Source organism: Miniopterus natalensis, chromosome 13, assembly GCF_054644295.1.
Source record: "Miniopterus natalensis isolate mMinNat1 chromosome 13, mMinNat1.hap1, whole genome shotgun sequence".
NCBI lineage: Eukaryota > Metazoa > Chordata > Mammalia > Chiroptera > Miniopteridae > Miniopterus > Miniopterus natalensis.
In genome coordinates, this window is record NC_142093.1 from 61,132,430 (window position 1) to 61,150,516 (window position 18,087).

At 51.7% G+C, this 18,087-nt stretch overlaps 1 protein-coding gene across 1 annotated transcript; it reads left to right on the forward strand.

Annotated features, from left to right (window-relative positions):
* Window positions 1-2,589: 2,589 nt before the first annotated feature.
* On the forward strand, window positions 2,590-13,528 carry LOC107532693 (ral guanine nucleotide dissociation stimulator-like). The gene is made up of 13 exons (XM_087823787.1): window positions 2,590-2,742; window positions 6,094-6,287; window positions 6,892-6,999; window positions 7,637-7,827; window positions 7,975-8,330; window positions 9,047-9,262; window positions 9,615-9,718; window positions 10,199-10,268; window positions 11,786-11,854; window positions 12,273-12,344; window positions 12,642-12,674; window positions 13,018-13,139; window positions 13,328-13,528. The coding sequence occupies exons 1-13, from the start codon at window positions 2,590-2,592 to the stop codon at window positions 13,362-13,364; spliced, it is 1,725 nt and encodes a 574-aa protein (XP_087679913.1). The 3' UTR covers window positions 13,365-13,528.
* Window positions 13,529-18,087: the final 4,559 nt, after the last annotated feature.

The window sequence follows — 18,087 nt, forward strand, 5'->3', positions numbered from 1 at the left end:
GAACAGAGCTCCCGCTCCCCTGGGAGAGGAGGTCCTTGTTCTGGGCCCCCTGACAGCCCTGCAGCTTTCACTCAGCTAGTTTAAATATTAGGCACATGTGTAATTTTAAACAAAAGTTGAATTTCTAGCATCAAAGGGGGTCATTTAAATATCTCTGCCCAGGTCCTTCCATGTGGCAGGAGTAGCTGGTGAAATGGAACCCAAAAGTCTCCTCCTAGCCACTACCTGTTCCATCTGAGCATCCTGGGCAGTGTCTGCTCCCTTTCTTGGTTTCCATGCCCAGGGCTGGGGCAGGTTCTGTCTTCAGCTCAGTGCTCCTGCCCTCCCCCAAGAAGGCTTGGTTGACCCTGATGACCACCCCCACCCCCACCCAGGGGGTCCCACCTTTCTCCATAGGTCCTTGGGACCCTGAGAAGTTCTGGCCTCAAACCATGAACAGACACACACAGATCTGTGGTCTGACCCAGCTGTTCACATGGACAATGTGAAGCCAGGGCAGGAGGGAACGTTTGCAAGGCTTCCAAAGTGTCTCCCATTCATGTATTCATTGTATGTTGAGGAGTGCTTCCTACCTTGGGCCAGGCGCTAGTCCCCACCCTAGGGTGCTTCCAGACACTGGAAGAGGAATGTTCAAACTGATTTATAACATGTAACCACCACCCTTGTGATGTGCCAGGTGTTCCCACCATTAATTCTTAACACTTTCCATAACCTCAGAGAGTGTAAAGTTTTTATTATTGCTGAGTTCAGATGGGAAACCGAGGCACAAATAAGACTGCTCTCAAATTTGCATCTGTAAAGTACAAGTATTGACACCTCATAACTGCTATGGACCAGGCTTCTGGGCACGGTTTGGTGGGGTTCCTCTGCCTCAAGGTCTCTGTGAGTCAGGAGATGGGTTTCAACTGCAGTTTGACTGGGGAGAGATCTCCCAGGATCACTCACCTGGTGTTCATCAGGGTGCAGTTTGGACTGAGAGCCCGGGTTCCTGCCTGTTGGCCTGGACCCTCCCTTGATTCTCTCCTAAGGGGCCTCTACATAGGGCAGCTCAAACCATGGGTGCTTTCTCTCCCTGTTCCAGAGATATGACAGACAGAGACAGAGAGACAGATAGACACATCCAGAGAGGAAGTGAAATAGAGGCTGAGAGAAAGGAAGGTAACTCAAGGATGAGAGTACAAGAGAAGTGACAGGACCTCACATCCCATCGCCTGGGTTGTGCTGTATGTTGTTCAGAAGCCAGTTACTGAGCCCTCAGCTGATACACAAGGGTGTTCCTACCAAGAGGCTGGAATCACTAGAAGCCGCTGTGAAGGCTCCACCACATGAGAGCCTCCGAGTAAGTCATGAGGCACTTGGTCTGATTCTGGGCCTAACAAGACGCCACTGGAAGGTTTTAAGACAGTGACTGACAATGTCTGAATTTCCTGTCATTTCAGCCTCTTAAAGGAGCAGACTTGAAAGTGAGGCCAAAGTGGGCAGTGACTCCCCCAAAACCACAAGCTAGACCCAAGGCTGTTTGGCGAGGAGTTCCGTTCCATGTCCCCTCATTCATGTCCCTCTTCCACCTCTCCACTTTGCAGCAGATTCATGGGAGACCAGCCCACAAGTATTAAAGACATTATGTCATCCACATCTGATGGTGTCCTTGGGACATGGTGTTTAGCGACATCCTCACTGTGTGGGTTGGGAGACTGGGGAGGCCCTGAGAGGCAAAGAGGCTTCCCCAGGACATGGAACTGGGGGAGAAAGGAGCTGCGAGCTAAGATTTCTCCTCCCAGCCAGGCCCTGGCCCATCCCCAGGGAGCTGTGGGAGGGCTGGGGTAGGTGCTGGTGTGCAGGTGTGGACATGACATGTGCGAGGAAGGTGAGTGGTCAGAAGCCCAGAGGGGTTTTGGATGGCTCTGATTGGAGGAAGGGGCCCAGGTCATGGAACCTTGAGAGGTGACCTCACTTCCTTGGTGACAGGTCCCCAATAGTATGTAGGGCTCTGGTAACCAGGTACCCACATTCTAGAGACAACTGCCTTTCCTACTCACTTGACTGGAGCAGTCAGGAGACTAGGATGTCTCTCTGTTGTTTCCCGTGCTTCCGAGGCTCTGGGCACAAAAATGCCCAGAGTAAGAGATGTTTCTGTTGCTGTAGAAATTGGTGAAAGTGCCACTGCGGACACTCCTCGCCCTCTGGCCTGAGGCACCCTCAGGTAGCCAGGGACAGCCCAGGGCAGGCCCATCCAGGCCAGTCCCCAAGTGGGTTCCCACCTTGGGCCCCACAAATCTTACCCCTCATCCTGGGTATGTGTGTGTTTCGGGGGTGGTGACGGGTGCTCATCCTAAGCAGGAGCAGGTTGTTGGGTGTTAGAAGCCTGGAGGGTCTGTCATGTTCATGGCCCAGGTCATGGCTGACAGGAAGGGAAGCTGAGAGCTGTGGACCAAGCTCCTCTACCCACTTGTTACTCAGAAGTCCTCCAGGGGTCATCGTGTTCCCTCCCATCCTGGAGGTCTTTGCAGATGGCACTCTGTGCCTGATCTGGGGAGCAGCTTTTGTGGTAGGCATGTCCCCCACTGGCAATGCCCTGGGAGGCCCCTCATGCCCCTGGTCCGGGACCGGCCTCTGTCTCTGCAGAGCTTCACGGAGGGTGCCATAGAAGAGCTGGCTGATGGGTTCACTTATGCCATCAACTGGTACCAGGTTCAGGAGCACCAGGCTAGGAAAACCGTCCAGTGCCAGTGCTGGTCTGAGGTGAGAGCTGGCCCACACCCAGGGCCTCCAGGTGGCTGGGGTGGGACCAGAACCCAGGCTCAAATCTGGGGCCTCAGTGTTTCCACAGGCCCACTCCCAAAGACATCTGTACCTCCAGCCCTCCCGATCACGTCTCTGGTAGGGTAGAAATTCAGGCTTCACGTATTTCCTGGAGTAGTGGAGAAAATATTATTCTGTCCTTGCTTTTTGCTCCTTTCATTGTTTAACTGCCTGCCCCAGGGATCCTGGGGAGCAGTCAGCACGACTGTCCGTGGAGACTGTCTCTGAGCCTCACACATCATCACACTGACAGATGCTGTGTATTTAAACAAATGGAAAGGGATGCAGGCACTGCATAGATTTCTCTGCCACTTGTCATCTCAGAGAGCACGGCCAACCAGTGTAGGAGGCCAGGTCAGGAGCTGTGGCCTCACTCACTGCCCTCACATCCCATTAGGAGGGAGTTTTCCTCAGTGACCCAGCCTTTCACTGCTGTTAGACCTTGACGGGATTCAGTTCTTGCTAGTGCGGCGGGGCTGTCAGGAACATCCTCACTGTGTCCTACAGACTGTGTTAGTTTGCCAGGGCTGCCGTTACACAGGACCACAGATGGGGCTGGAGGTTCCTGATGCCTCCTGGCTCAGTTCCCGCTCTGTCTTTGCAGAGCTCCGAGGATGACACCATCGACGTGCTGGGCCACGGGCCCCACTACACCACCAACTGGGTCAGGGTGCAGGTGCACCAGGCTGACAACCATGTCCAGTGCTGGTCTGAGGTGAGAGTTGGCCCAGGTTGGTCTCCACATTCAGGACCCAAGATGTCCAGGGAGGGCCTAGAACCCAGACTCACATCTGGGGGTCTCCAGGGCTTATCCTCCAGAGTGTCCTTAGTCCCATGACAGAAGAGTCCAGACCTACACTCCTCCCTCCAGCAACATGGGAGAGTGAAAAATCTCTCCTCACATACTTGTAGGAATATTAGAGAGAGAAAATCTGTAGTTTCATTTGCCAGTAGGCCACAAGCACATTTACATTTGCTGTTTTCTTGTTTGAACTCTCTGCCCGAGTACCCTAGGGAGCAGTCAGCTCCAATGTCCAAGGAGACCTCTGAGCCTCACACATCATCACACTTGACTGGGTGGTTTGTCAAAAAGACGGGAGGAACAAAGTATTGGATACCTTTCTCTGCAACTTGTCTTCTCCCAGAGCTCAGGAAAGTTCTGTAGGCCAGCTGGTCAGGAGCCGTCACCTCACTCATCTCCCTATCACCCCATAAAGGTCGTAGTTTTCCTCAGTGACCCAGCCTTTCACTGCTGTAGACCTTGATGTGATTCAGTTCTTCCAAGTTAAGCAGGGCTGAGGGGAGCATCCTCACTGTGTCCTAATGGACTGTATCAGGTTGCCAGGGCTGCTGTGAGATAGAACCACAGAGGGGCTGGAGGGTTCCTGATGCCTCCTGGCTCGGTACCGGGCTCTGTCTCTGTAGGTCTCCAACAAGGACATTGTCAAAAAGATGCTCCATGGGTTCAACTACTCCACCTCCCTAGACCAGGGGAAGGTGCATCAGGCCACAGACACCATCCAGTGCTTGACTCAGGTGAGAACTCACCTCAAAGGTCTCTGCACCCACAACCCCGAAATGACCTGGCAGTGCCCAGAACCCAGACCCAAATGTTGGGACTCCCAGGAGCCCAACCAGTGCTCTCCCTAGAGTGTCCACAGTCCTATGACAAAGGAATCCGGACCTCCACTCCTCCCTCCAGCTACATGGGAGGCTAGAAAGACACTCCTCACATATTTGTAGGAATATTAAAAAAGAAAAAAACACTGTTTCACTTCATAGTAGACCATGAGCCCATTTGCGTTTTGCTGATTGTGTTGTATAAACTACCTGCCCCAATATCCCATGGAGCAGTCAGCTCCACTGTCCTTGTCCAGTGACGGAGGTCATTTGTCACAGGGATGCAGCCTTTCAGTGCTGTGGACATCGCCCTAATTCAGGTCAGCTGCCAGGTCGGCAGTGCTGCCAGGGACACTTCAGTGTGTCCCTGTGGACTGTGCTAGGTGCTCGCACTGCCAAGACACAGGACCACACTGGGTGGTGTGAAGAGCAGACATTCATTTTCTCACAGTTCAAGAGGCTAGAAGTTAGGGCTGAGGACATCAGCAGGGCTGTTTCCCTTAGGGGTCTCTCCTGGGCTTGTCATCGGCCACCTTCTCTCTCTGTCACATGGGCTACCCTCTTTGCTTCCACGTGTCCCCCCTCCTCTTCCAAAGACACTGGTCCTATTGGATTAAGACCCACCCCACTGAACCCACTTAACCTTAACTACGTGCTTAAATTCAGGCATGTTCTGAAGTTCCAAGGGTTCCAAAGTCATGGAATTTGGGGGACATAAGTCAGAGCACCATGTCTACTTTGCCCCGCTGGAGATAGACGCCCCCTGCTGGTGGAAGAACATGCACATGTAAAACCTTCCCAGCTGCAGGCCGATTCCAAATCCAAAGGGCTGTGGCAGAGATGTTGTCAACAGCACTCTGTGATGATAGCTGCTGCCTTGCTCCCAGCCGGCCCAGGGATTTCTCACTCACTGAAATTTTTCTCTATCCCATAACAAGTTGTCCAAGGCCAGTGCAGTGCTCCTTCATTGGCAATGGCCTCCCGGGGACTTTGGCTCACCTGGCAGCTTTGCACTGGCCACCTGGATTTGCGCCTTCCTGAGTCACCTGCTCAGACTCCTACCTGGTGATCGCCTTTCTCCAGCCTGGGGTCTCCATAATGAGGGTCCCAAAATGCCCCTGAATGTAAAATGAGGAGAAATAAGTGTCTTTTTGGAAGTCAGTGCTTTTCATAGGCCATGTCTAGCGTGTACACTTTCCCCAAACTGGGGGGGACAATATTCCCAGGTGCTTTTTATCCATGTGAGGAGTAGGTAAGTCTCAGCTAGCTGAGTGGGGATGTCACCCAGGGCATTTCTCAGTTCTGACCTGCATGATCTTGGGACAGTTGACATCCCTAAGCCTCTGTGACCTCATCTCTATAATGGGGATGTTTCTTGAGGACTCACAGGGACAATGCCCTTCATACAGCTATTAATGCGAGGAGGTCTGATGTTCCTCAGCTAAAAAAATGAAAACACGCCTAGAAGGTAACAGTTGTATGAAAATCCCCCCACACACCAAACTTAAGTGGTGCTTTGAAAACCTAGAACCTCGTTCAGCCTGGGCACTGCTGTCCCTCCTCTTGCTCACATACCTGATGGGCTGGGACTTCCTGGGGAGCTCCAGACCTCCATCCTACTGGGATTCATGGTGATGTCACTGACTGAATCTCCCTCCTTGTCCCACTCAGTGTGTGGCTGAGTTAACTCTTAACCTACATGAGGCCTGCAGGATGTGGGCCTTCCAGAAAAACATCCTGGAGAAGTTGACGACATCCACGGCACAAGTTTTCCCAGGTAGAAACATCCCCCACTTCTGCAGCTTCATGCCCGTGCACCCGGCCTTCTCCAGAGCCCAGCAGTTCCTGGATGATCTGTTTGCTAGGTAAGCATGTGCCCCGTCTTTGGCAGAGCGGTGATTCTGCCCACTGCTAGCTGTGTGTCTTGAAAATATCACCACATCTGTCTGAGCCTCAGTTTGTTCCTCTGACAAGTGGGGTCATAGAGGATGAACCTCGTAAGGTGCTTGTAGGGACTACTGTGGGAGAAGCCATGGCTGGTCTTACCTGCTGTCAGCTCTGCAGAAAGGGCTGCTGGACATGCTGCAGTTGTTCATGGCAATTTCTTTCCTGTCCCATGAATAGTCCCCTGACTCACCCATCGGCAGCCTGTGGCATCTGAGTTTGGAAAATCACATAGAAAAGAGCCTGCCACGCAGTTTGAGATTTTGCCTAGCTGGTCCTTGTCCTGGTCCTTGGTGAAGTCAGATTAGGGACCTCTATGGGCAGATAGTAGGGGGCCCCAGGCCCACTCAGACATTTGGGATGGTTCTGGTTAGAGTTCATTTACTGGACAATGTGTATTAGGCCCTTACTATCAGCAGGCACTTTTAGAGACACTTAGCCTAACTCAGTGAATGAAGCAGACACAATCCCTGGGCCTTAGTCCAAGTCAGCGAGTCAGACAGTCACACTGCACATCATTCACAGGTCCTGTCCACCATCCGTCAGATCGGATGTCATCAAGGTGTTCACCAGATGTGGAGATAAAGAACCATATTACAACCAGAGTGACACACCAGAGGAACAAATCAAAAAGTGAGTGGCCCTTGGGTCCAGAAGAAGGAGGCCTCCTGTGTCTATGGGATTGGGGCTTAGGGTGAACAGCCCTGGCAGAGCCCTGATCTTCCACATCAGCTGATTCCCAAGGGAGGGCTGAGGTCTGGAGGCTTCTACTCCAGGAGGACAGGGGTCAAAGAGAACTGTGAATTGGGTCTCAGCTTCCCTAGAACCATAGGCGAGGCTGGAATGAGTTGTTCCCTGGACTCCGATCCCAAACACAAGCCCATTTAGCTCTGCCTGTCCCTCTCCACATGCATCTCTCCTGAGGGCCATGGCCAGGACAGAAGAACACTCTGGTGTGCGGGCTGCTCACATGCCTATCTGAGTCGTCAGCCAGATGCCCAGGGGCATGGAGGCCTGAGCTGGCAGTGTACAGGAACTTCAACCCAGCTGTCACTGGGAGGAAGGGACTCACAGACTCGGTGTTAAACTTGCTTGGTCACCAGGCTGCTACTCTTAGGACAGTCACACAGGGGTTGGAGTAGCAAGGGGCTGGCCCATGAATGGGTGGGAGCAGCCATAGAGGCTCAGTCCCAAACAACAGTGCCATGGGAGGGCAGTGTGGAAGGAAAAACCAGGACTCTGTCTCTTCTGCCCACCTGACTCTCTGCAGGGCCATAGCTTCTGTGATGGGAACCTGGCCAGACCAGGAGCAATGTTTCAGGCAGCCCCTACATTTTCCTTGGTTGACCCTGAAGCAGGCCTTTGTGCAGGAGAAACACGCTGTATCACACCTGGTGCACAGCACCCAAAGTGACTGTGTAGAGTTGGAGCATCTTGAGCCCACTGAGGCAGAGTTGGAAGGTGAGGGAGCTGCAGTCTGGGAAGATGAACTGGGGGTTGTGGGGTCAGGGTTTCATGGGCTGGAGGACCCTCAAAGGCAGTGGCATCTTTCCTGTCTCTGGGAAGACACTGGAACGTGAGGCATGTGCATGAACCAGTCTCTCTAACCTGCTTCAGAACCACCTCCAGAGCTCCAGAGTACTCAGGAGCCAGAAAAAGGGCCTTCTCCAGGGCTAGAGCCTGGTCCAGCTGTGCCAGTGCTGGAGCCAGTGACACCTCCATCAACCCCTCCAGACATGGAGCAAGAACCAACCTCAACTTTAGCCCCAGGGCCAGCTGTGGAGGTGGAGCCACCTAGGCCACCAGCTCTAATCTTTGCTCCAACAAGCACTGAGCTAGCTTCAGCCCCAGCACCCAACTTCCCCCGGTCTGTGACCACAGAACACCTGGGAAGGGAGGGGAAGTGTACCATCCTGACCTTCCCTCCAAGGCTGGTGGCAGAACAACTAACAGCTATGGATTTGGTGAGCAGAAGGCTCTCAGGCCGGGGTAGGGGGGACCCTGCCTTTCTCTGATCTGAACTCCTGTGATCTGGATGCAAATCACAGCTCCATCTATTACCACCCATGGGTCCTGGACAACCTTCTAAACCCCCAAGCCTTCGCTGTCCACCTGCGGACGGTGAAGGTAGACACTCAGGAGACCAGCTGCACAGAGGGGCTGTGCAGAGTAGATGAGGGGGATCACAGAGAAAGCTGGGTGTGGCCTGGCCAGGTGGGAGGGGAGCTCACTGTGTGTAGCCAGGTGCGTGGTCGCCCATCCCTATGCCCATGAGACTCAGCGACCTCAGCACTTATTAGGCACCTGATATGTGCTTTACTACAAGGGAGACAAACAGCCTGTGGTTGTAGCTGCTACAGGGGAATATGCACAGAATGGGGATTTGGATGAGATTGGTGATCAGGTCATGTTTGATGTCCCTTGGGGTGAGCAGACTTAAGCAGCATCCTGCAGCTAGTCATTAGGATGGGCTGGAGGCAGGGGCTCGCGTCCCTTCCCTTCCAGTCTTGGGTCCTGTGCAGGGGGCCCTTTGTGAATAGAGAATGAATCCCAGAGACCCCAAGGCTCAGGGCACATCCTCAGCTTCCTAGCCTTCAGTCCTGACCAGTGTCTCCTGAAAGAGGTTAGGGACCCTGACCTGGGGTGTGGAAGGGCTGGGTGACACTCCCTTTTCTCCCAGGAGCTGTTCAAAAAGGTGCTGCCATACCAGTGCCTGGGCTCCATCTGGTCCCAGAGGGACAAGCCTGGCAACGAACACACGGCATCTACTGTGCGTGCCACAATCACACAGTTCAATTCTGTGACCGCCTGTGTGATCACCACCTGCCTTGGAGACCCAAGCATGAGGGCCCAGGACAGGGCCAAAGTCCTGAACCACTGGATTAAGGTGGCCAGGGTATGTTATGGGAGGCCCAGTGGAGTCCCTACACGGAGCCTTGCAAAAGGCCTCTACTGCTTTGTCAGCTCTCAAGACTGAGGCCTCAGGTCTGAGCCCCAACAGTCTCTAGGTCCTCTCTTCTAGGGGCATGGTGACCTTGACTCTCAGGTCCCAGTGGTGGGAGGCTCACTTCCTACCTGGCTCCTTCCTTGGATTGAGCTAAGACCCTCCTTTCTGTGAGTGTTGGTCTTTGGGTGCTAAACGTGCCTACCCTGAGCATCTGACTCACCCAAGAGGGGGGTGCCAATTGAGGGGGACTGAAACTAGAGCTCCAGTTCCCCACCTCACAGTGCATCTCCCCCCTTCCCAGGAGTGCCGATCCCTGAGGAATTTTTCCTCCCTACATGGGATCCTGTCAGCCCTTCAGAGTGTGTCCATCTATCGTCTGAAGAAGACATGGGAGAAAGTTTCCAGGTGTGTAGGCTTGTCCCATCATAGGCCCAGAGTGTGTGTGGGGGGGGGGTCTCCCATATGTCTCCAAATGTACCCTCATATCCTGGAATGCAGGCAACCCTCAGGGCAGGGATTTGTTGGTGGGCAGAGTCTCTAGGCCTCCCTGGGACCTCAGGCCACCAGCTCTACTTCAGGAGTCAGTTTCCTTCAATGTCAGAGACAGCACTGAGCCAAATAGCAGATTGGCAAGTGTTTCCAGAAACAGAACCCTATGCCCAGCTGAAACCAGAAGTGGTCAAAACTGCTCAGTAGCAATGGGAATGGGGGCCCTGGTGACCAGCATGAGTGTTTCCCAAGTTCCATGGAGACTTTTCTGCTCAGAGGAAGCCATCAAGACCCTCACCTTAGGAGTTTGAAACTTTAGATTGTCAAAAGGAATTTGCCCTCAGTGCCTCTCTCCTATCATTCCTAGACATGTCTTTCTTCTGTCCCTCCCCTCAGGAAGAGCAGAGTCACACTAAAAAAACTATGCAAGGAGGACAATCCAGCGAGCAGGGAGCAGCTTATGAAGGTAGAGCAGGCTGGAGGTCTGGAAAGAGAGGAAGGGGTGAGGGAAGCGGGGATGGTGCAGGATGTGGCTTTGGTAGTTTGTTCCCTAAAGATTCTCTGAAAATTTTCACCCTCTGTCATGATGAACAGGAAGATCTGTTTGGTCCCTGGTCAGGTGGGGGGCAGTTTCAGGGGCAAGAGGCCCAGTCACTGCACAGAGTGGTGGTGGCTGGGCTGCTCCAGGACAGGGTGCAGGGCTGGCAGACTGAGTGCATCTCTGGCTTTCATGCGGGTCCATTTCACTGGGACTTAGTTTCTTCCAGGCTGTGGGGTGAATGGGGTGGGTGGGCACTTTTTCGCCCCAAACCAGCCCAGCCTGTCCTCAGGAAGCCAGGGCCTGCTGCTCCTTCTGTCTTCATCACACCTCCAAGGAGAGCGAGCCTGCCTGCCCCAGGGAGGGGCCCTGCTGGGGATTCCCAAGGGGCAGGTGAACAAAAGGTCTGGCTGGCCTCGGGTCCCAATTGCTGGACTAGAGACAGAGAGGTGTGCATTCTGTGACTTCCCACTGGCCCCTGGAGCACTCACTGCCAGTCAGTCCCTGTCAGGATTTTCACCTGGTGCCTGGTGGGCACTAACACAGGCCAGGGTGCTTCTGAGAAGTGTCTGGGGAACTGGGGCATTGTTAGTGGACCCTTCCTGCACAGACCTCAGATCCTACATGTCAACTAGGAGGCAAAGTGCCCTGACACCCACTACCCTGCCAGTCAGATGGGGCACCTTGAGGGTCCCTATTTGAGGATGGAGAAAGACTGCTGCCCAGGGGAAGGTTCTGGGCATTTGGGGAGGTGAAGGCTAGGCATGGTCTTGGTTCTGGTCTGGTGGACAGAGACTCCAGTGGGGTGGGGCAGGCAGGGCAACTCTGCCAGGTTCCCGAGACACATATTCGTTGACGGCTTGGTCCAGTGGGGACCTGCATAAACCTGAGAGCCAGAGGACTGGGTCTGGACAGTGATGGGGCTGGGGGTGAGATGAGGGCAGAAGGGACAAGGCCTCTGGCTGGGAGAGACAAGTGGTGTCTCCTGTGTGGGCCCTGAGCCAGTCACTGTTCCTCTCTGGGCCCCTTGCCTGCTAGTGAGAGAAAAGGAGGAATGACCATCCTGTGTTGCAGGCATCACGGGGTGCCCACGAGGTTCAGGAAAGAAAGGCCTTTGCAGAGCCCCCTGCACTGCTCCATCTGGAAGGGTAGGGCGAGGTCAGTGATGACAGTAATGACACTGAGTCCCTAAGACGACCTGTGAGTTAGGTGGAGGTCTCACACTTTGAGAGGAGGAAGCATGTCAGAAAGGCCAGGCCCCTGCCCAAGGTCACACACTGAGTGCGTGTTGTAGCTGGGAGCCATCTAGAATCAGACATGCTGGAGGGACAGTAGCCCTGGTACCAGCTGGGGTGGGTCACATGTCCAGGGTCTGAGGTTGGGGTGGAGGGGGAAGTGGGGTGAAGGGAGTATGACCTCAATGACCGTGTCCTGGACCCTGGCAGAAGCGGCCTTCCAGGCTTGTCACTCTGATGCTGACCCTCTGTGGAGCTCAGAAGAGGCTGCAGCAGCAGGTGAGTGAGCCTTTCTGGTGAGTGCTCCAGGGGCAGAGGACAGGGGGCACTGTCCTCCCAGCTGAAGGCCACCAAGTGAAGAGAGGGAGGTCTTCCTCCTGCATCTGCCCCATTCCCACAGAACCCAAGACCAGTCATTAGAGGTGACCAAAAGGAGGGACTGGGACAGCTGGGTGCAGCTAGGATATGGGGTGGGGCTGGCCTCTAACCACAGACCTTTGATTTGCTAAATGCAGGCCCTGGCAGGTGATTAGGAGTTCTTGGAGAGTGAGGGAAGGGACCATTGAGGGGAGGCTCTAACGGTCCTTGTGGGATCCCTGGGGTGGGCCAGGAGACTGAGGGTGGCAGGCTCTGAGGGGAGGGTCTGTGAGGACACCTGAGAGCAGGGGTTCATCCCACTTTTACTCTGTTTGCCCAGTGTGTCCCCTTCCTTGGGAAGTTTCTGACTGACCTGCAGATGCTGGACACGGTGATGGAGCATTATATGGAGGTAGGTGATTGGAGCCAGGTTGGGATCGCCGGGATTGACCTTTGGGGAGAGAGCCCCAGTACTGAGCCCTGAGTTCTCAGCAGAGCCGCCCTTTGAAGCTGGGGTGTCTTCCCCATCATACCGATCCATGTGCCCCTCCTCTGCAGCTCAGAGACTGGGCTGGGTCCAAGTCCAGACTTTCCATGTTTCCCACCCCCTCCTGGGACCTGGTAGTAGTTCAACATAAGAAAGGGTGGGCACAGGGGTAGCCATGGATGGGGAGCTCTTTCTGATGGACTTGGGATCTCTGCCTTACAGGGGAGTCAGATCCACAAAGAAAACCAGAGGAAGGTGAGCAGCTGTGGCACTTCCTGGGGACAGGGGAGGGGTGAAGATCAGGGACGCCCAGGCCAGCACACTCCTGGGCTCCATCCCCTGCATCTTACATCTATTGGGAGGCTTTTATAACAGAGGTGGGAGACCCCTCCAGTTGGTGGCTCAGGTAGGGGGATGGCATCAAGGACAGCTTTCTGGAGGAAGGGCTGTCAATGCTCATCTCTGAGCCCAGGTAGGGCCTGGATGGAATTAGGGGAAGGACAGTGCCCATGTCAGCAAAGACCCAGGACTCTTCCCTTGCCCCATTCCCCGCCCCCAAACGGCACTGTGTCTGCACCCTCTCTCCCTCTGGCCCCAGGAACTGGAGGTAATGCAGGAGATCGTGGAGCTGCAGGAGGCTGCTGAGAATTATGAAATAGAGCCCGAGGAGCAATTCAGGACCTGGTTCCGGACGCTGGAGCAGCTCAGCGAGAAGGAGAGGTGAGGTCTGGCAGGAGTTGGCGAGGGCAGGGGTGGGCTTTCCCTGTGGCCAGTCCAGGGAACCTGTGTCCATGGCTCCCTGGTCAGCCCCAGGCCTTGTTGTGTAGCACCTCCTAGGGCACCTGACACTGGGAGGGACACCTGAGGTGTGGCTCCAGGGAGCTCACAGGTGGCACTCTGTCCTGCAGTTACCTCCTGTCCTGCCAGCTGGAGCCCCAGTCCTAGTTGGCCAGCTGAACACTCAGAACTTATTCTGAGACCAAAGGAAGCCAGTGAATGACAGACAGCAAAAGAGGAAATGAGTCTTAACAGGATCCCATTTTCATGGGCTTTGCCCTCTCTGAAAGCACAGAAGGATGGAACAGACGCCATGATCACAGAGGGAAGGGGGTGGGGGTGGGGGGTGAGAGATTAAGCAAATAATTTATTTGGAGACGTGTAACCTAAGGATCCAGACAACACTGTGGCGAAGGCCTGGGGGGGATTGGGGGCGGGGGGGAGGCATCATGGGTGATATAAGGGGGCCTCTGTTATAGTGTCAGTAATAAATTGTTTTAAAAAGTAAGAAAACATGTTTGAATACAAAATCTCTCTTCACGGAAACTCTTAGGTCTTAGGTGGAAGTTTATTAAAGTCAGACAACACAAAAATTCCTCTTACGAGCAGCACAACACGTAGCAGACATTTTGCCTGATATGTGTCCATTCCTAGCAGTGAAATTGTACAAAGGAAACGTAAGAACTAAAATAAGTGGGAAGTTGTGACTTTTTATAGGACATAAAATGAATTTTTTTCTGAACTATGTTCCAATGAGATTTAAAGACAAGAAAAACATGAAGAAAGAATAGCAAGAAGCTTAAAAATGGACAGACAAGGTTGGATACAGTGGAGATAGAAATAAATATAAAATAGTAAGTGGAGAGCAAGGCACAGAGGATCCTAAAACTATGCTGAGAACCAAACAAAGCAGACAAACCTGCAGAGAAATGAGAAAGCCTGCGAGGGGGTGAAGGAGGGACCAGAACCCAGGGGTCTGTGTGTCTGTACTTTGCTGCACTCATGTTCTGTCCTACAGTTAGTCGAGTGTATCTACTTCCGAATTGGGTTTCTTGCCACAATGCAATTTGCTTGCTAGGCATGTGATTTATTTCAAGTACAATTTGGTTCAGATAAAATTAAAACAATCCCCAACTTTCAGGGAAAACCGAAGCTGCTTGTCTTTCCAGGTGAGTTGTACTGGACAAAATTTTCTGTCCCCACCTTCAATACACAAATGCACACAATTCATAACCTTTACAATAAAGCAATTGCAACTGATTTTACTTTTCAAAAATAGATTTTTTTATTATAAAAATAACTCAGGGTTATAGGCAGAAAAGGTAAAGGTTTAAAATAAGTAATTATGCACACACTAAATTGGAAATAATAGTACAGATCTTTATATATTCTTTCATATGTGCTAGTCATGTAGGTGAATATACACCTATCCATATTTGTAATATATCCGTTATATTTTTATGTGACAATATATTCTAATATTAAAAATATTTCTAAAAAGAATACCTCCTAGTGTCTTTTCTCTTGCTGCGTCATGAATTGCGTTATTTGGCTCTAGTTAATGGACTTAATGTTATTTAGCTTTCTGCTTTAGGAATAATTCTCTGATGATCATCACTGTATAGGTGTCGCTGAACAGGTATTCAATCATTTTTTAATAATTTCTTGCAAATAAAATTTGTTTAAAAAATACACACATTCTAAATTTTAGTATGTATGAACTTTGAATCACTTGAACAAGTTCCCTTGGAATTCCAATTGGGATCTCCTTAAATTTGTAGATTGTGTTAAGAGGACGTGGTGCACTCCCTCCCCTAACAGGTGTGTGCAGAGCGCCTCCTATGGGCAGGCTCTAGAAGCTCAGTGCTCAACCCAAAGGGCTTGTGAGGATGGCGAGTTTGCAGGAAAGAGTCACAGCAGCCAACACATACATAACGTCAAGTCAGGACATGCCGGGGCTCTGAACAAAAGGTACAGAGAGAGACAAGTGGGATGAGTCCATGCTGGATATAAGATGATGTGAAGGTTTGTGTGGTCGAGGTGATCGTTGGGGCCAACCTGGGGATGCGCACAGATGACCAGCAAGATATAAACATCCCCAGTTGAGCCCCCTTTTGGGTTCCGGGTCTGAAGCGTTCTAGGCAAGTCCCGACTGAGAGGGAAAGTGTCCCCAGTGTCCTTACAGAAGGGAAGTCAAAGACCCAGCCCCGGGCCTCTCTGGAGCCCTTCCATGAAACATCTTTCACTGTGCTGCACATTCTCACCTTACTGCTGGCGCCATTGTGTCCCCCTCCTGTAACTAACTGGGCAGCATGTGTCCCTGTTTAACTGGCCTTAGTTAATCAAGTGCAGTGCACCGTGTTCATTCCATGCTCTAAAGGGGCCACCTGCCTGCAACAGGGCCATGCACCTGTCCGCCCAGGACCCGGGCCAGCACTGCGAATGGGGGCTCTTCCAGACACCGCCTGTGCTGCCCAGGAAACTACAATTGTTGTGATTCCCTTGAGATCGGGGCATTTGAGTGGACTCTCCCACAGGCAGCATCCCAGTCCCCCAGCTGGGCAGGAGCTGGGCACTTGCATTTCCATCGTGTTGGCCTTCACTGAATGGAGGCCACGAGGCTCAGGGGCTTAGAATCTGTAAGTGCTGGAGGGTCATGACAGGCACTGAACCAAGGGTTATGACGAAGACGGGGTAAAGGGGGTGCCAGCGATGCAAGTACTGAAATCGTCAAAGACGAGAGAGACCTCGGGTTCTGTGGGTGCCCGCAGCAGGCAGGGCTGGTACAGTCTGGGAACATAAGATTTAAAGATGGAGACATTGGGGTGGAGGGACACGGAATGGTCTTAGGCAGCAAGGAGAACCCAAACTCCGGGCTCTGGGGCAGGAGGGCATGTACATGCAGGAGTCACGGTTCAGCTGAAGGACACCAGAGTGCTTGACTGCAGAGCCCTGCTGTGGCTCCTGGGTGGCTGAGAGCCAAAGTGGTCAGACCCTTAACTGGCACTAGGGTCCTTGACGGAGGTGCCATGCGACATGTCCCGGGTCCTGGTCTCATGTGTGGATTCCAGCACATGCTGTCAGTCTCTGCGGAATGGGAAATGAACGCATGGCCCTCTGGCCCTGAAACTGGGATGAGGCCACTTCACGGCACACTGTCCGTCACAGGGTATCCTGGGGCCAACCAGGTGTCTGAATATTGGGCAGTCTGTGCGAAGTCAGAGTGGATGGGAGGGGGCCAGGTCTGAAGTGGGTCTGGGTGGTGGACTGGGGGCAGGGAGGGGGAAGCATATTATAAGCCACTGCTGGGGACAAGGCTGAAAGGGGCAAAAGGGGCGGGGTGGTAGGAGAAGAAAGCGTGATGGATGTGGGTTAAAATGGGGTCACTGAGGACACTCTTTACATAGGGCCTGCAATGGGAAGTCTTAAATCCTGTCACTGGTATGTTGAACCGGATGGACTGTAAAAACAATGCCATTTGGTTTGGACATAAGCCCTTCTGCACTTGAATCAGTGGGCGTCGTGTTCCTGAGCCACTGCAGGCCCTGGACAGTCCCTCTTTTTGTTAAAAGTGAACAGTATCTAACAGTGTCTTGGCAGGTCCTGGAGAGGAAGCCTGGTGGTCCTCTCAGCATGGGCTCTAGGTCACTGTTGCCCTGCTGAAGTTGAATAAATGTAGCCTTTTGGGGTGGAGGTCTTACCAGCATGGAAAGAGATGTAGAACAAGGGATCTGAGGAGGGCGTGTTTTTGCTCACATTTTTCTTCCCATATTTTGATCACATAAATAATTAAGATATTAAGTTTCAATGTTGCCAACCGATACGGTTCAGTGGTTGCACATCAACCTATGAACCAAGAGGTCACTGTTCAACTCCCAGGCAGGGGGAACATGCCCAGGTTGAGGGCTCCATCCTCAGCAGGGGGAGTGCGGGAGGCAGCGAATAGATGACTCTCGTCCTTGATGTGTCTCTCTCTCTCTGTCTCTCTGAAATCAATAAAAACATATTTTTAAAATAATTACAATGTTATTTTGACACAGGTCAAATATGAAATTAATACAGTGGAGCTGATACCCTTAATTTTAGCTAAGTTTTATTGTTTGTGGAAGTTATAAAACATAACTACAAATTCTTTGACACATCCATCAACAAGAAACAAAGATGAAATAAGAAATACCTTGAGACAAAAGGAAATTCAAATGTAAAGCTTGAAAATCTATGAAATACAGCAAAAGCAGCTCTAAAGAGGAATTTTATAACCCATACAGACGACCTGAAGAAGCAAAAAGAAATCTCAAGTAAACAATGTAACTTTAAACCAAAAGAAACTTGAAAAAGAAGAACAAAGTAGAAGAAAGGAAATAAGGATCAGCATGGAAAAAAGACAATTAAAAATGCAATGAAACTAAGAGCTGCTGCTTTCCAAAAAGTTTACAAACCTTTTTCTAGACTAACTAAAAGACACAAATAAATAAAATCATAAAAGTTACAACTGATATCAAAGAAATACAAAGAATCATACAATGCCACCATGACCAATTATACACCAACAAACTGAACAACTATAAAGAAAAATGCTAAATACCTAAAAACATGTATTTTCCTAGACTGAATCATGAAAAACACAGAAAATCTGATCAGACTAATTACTAGTAAGGAGACTGAATCAGTAATAAAAAAATTCGTTACCAAAAATATATCCAGGAAGAGATCCAAAATGGTGTTAGAGTAGGTGGAAGCTACACTCATCTTAAATAATGAACTGAAGACTAGATGAGGAGAACTCTTATAACCAAGGGTTTACAGAAAAACCATATCGAGACTGTTAGAAGCGTGGAGACAAAAATGGGCTGGCCCCATTCCCATGGGTGGTGGCTGAGGTTCTGGAGGG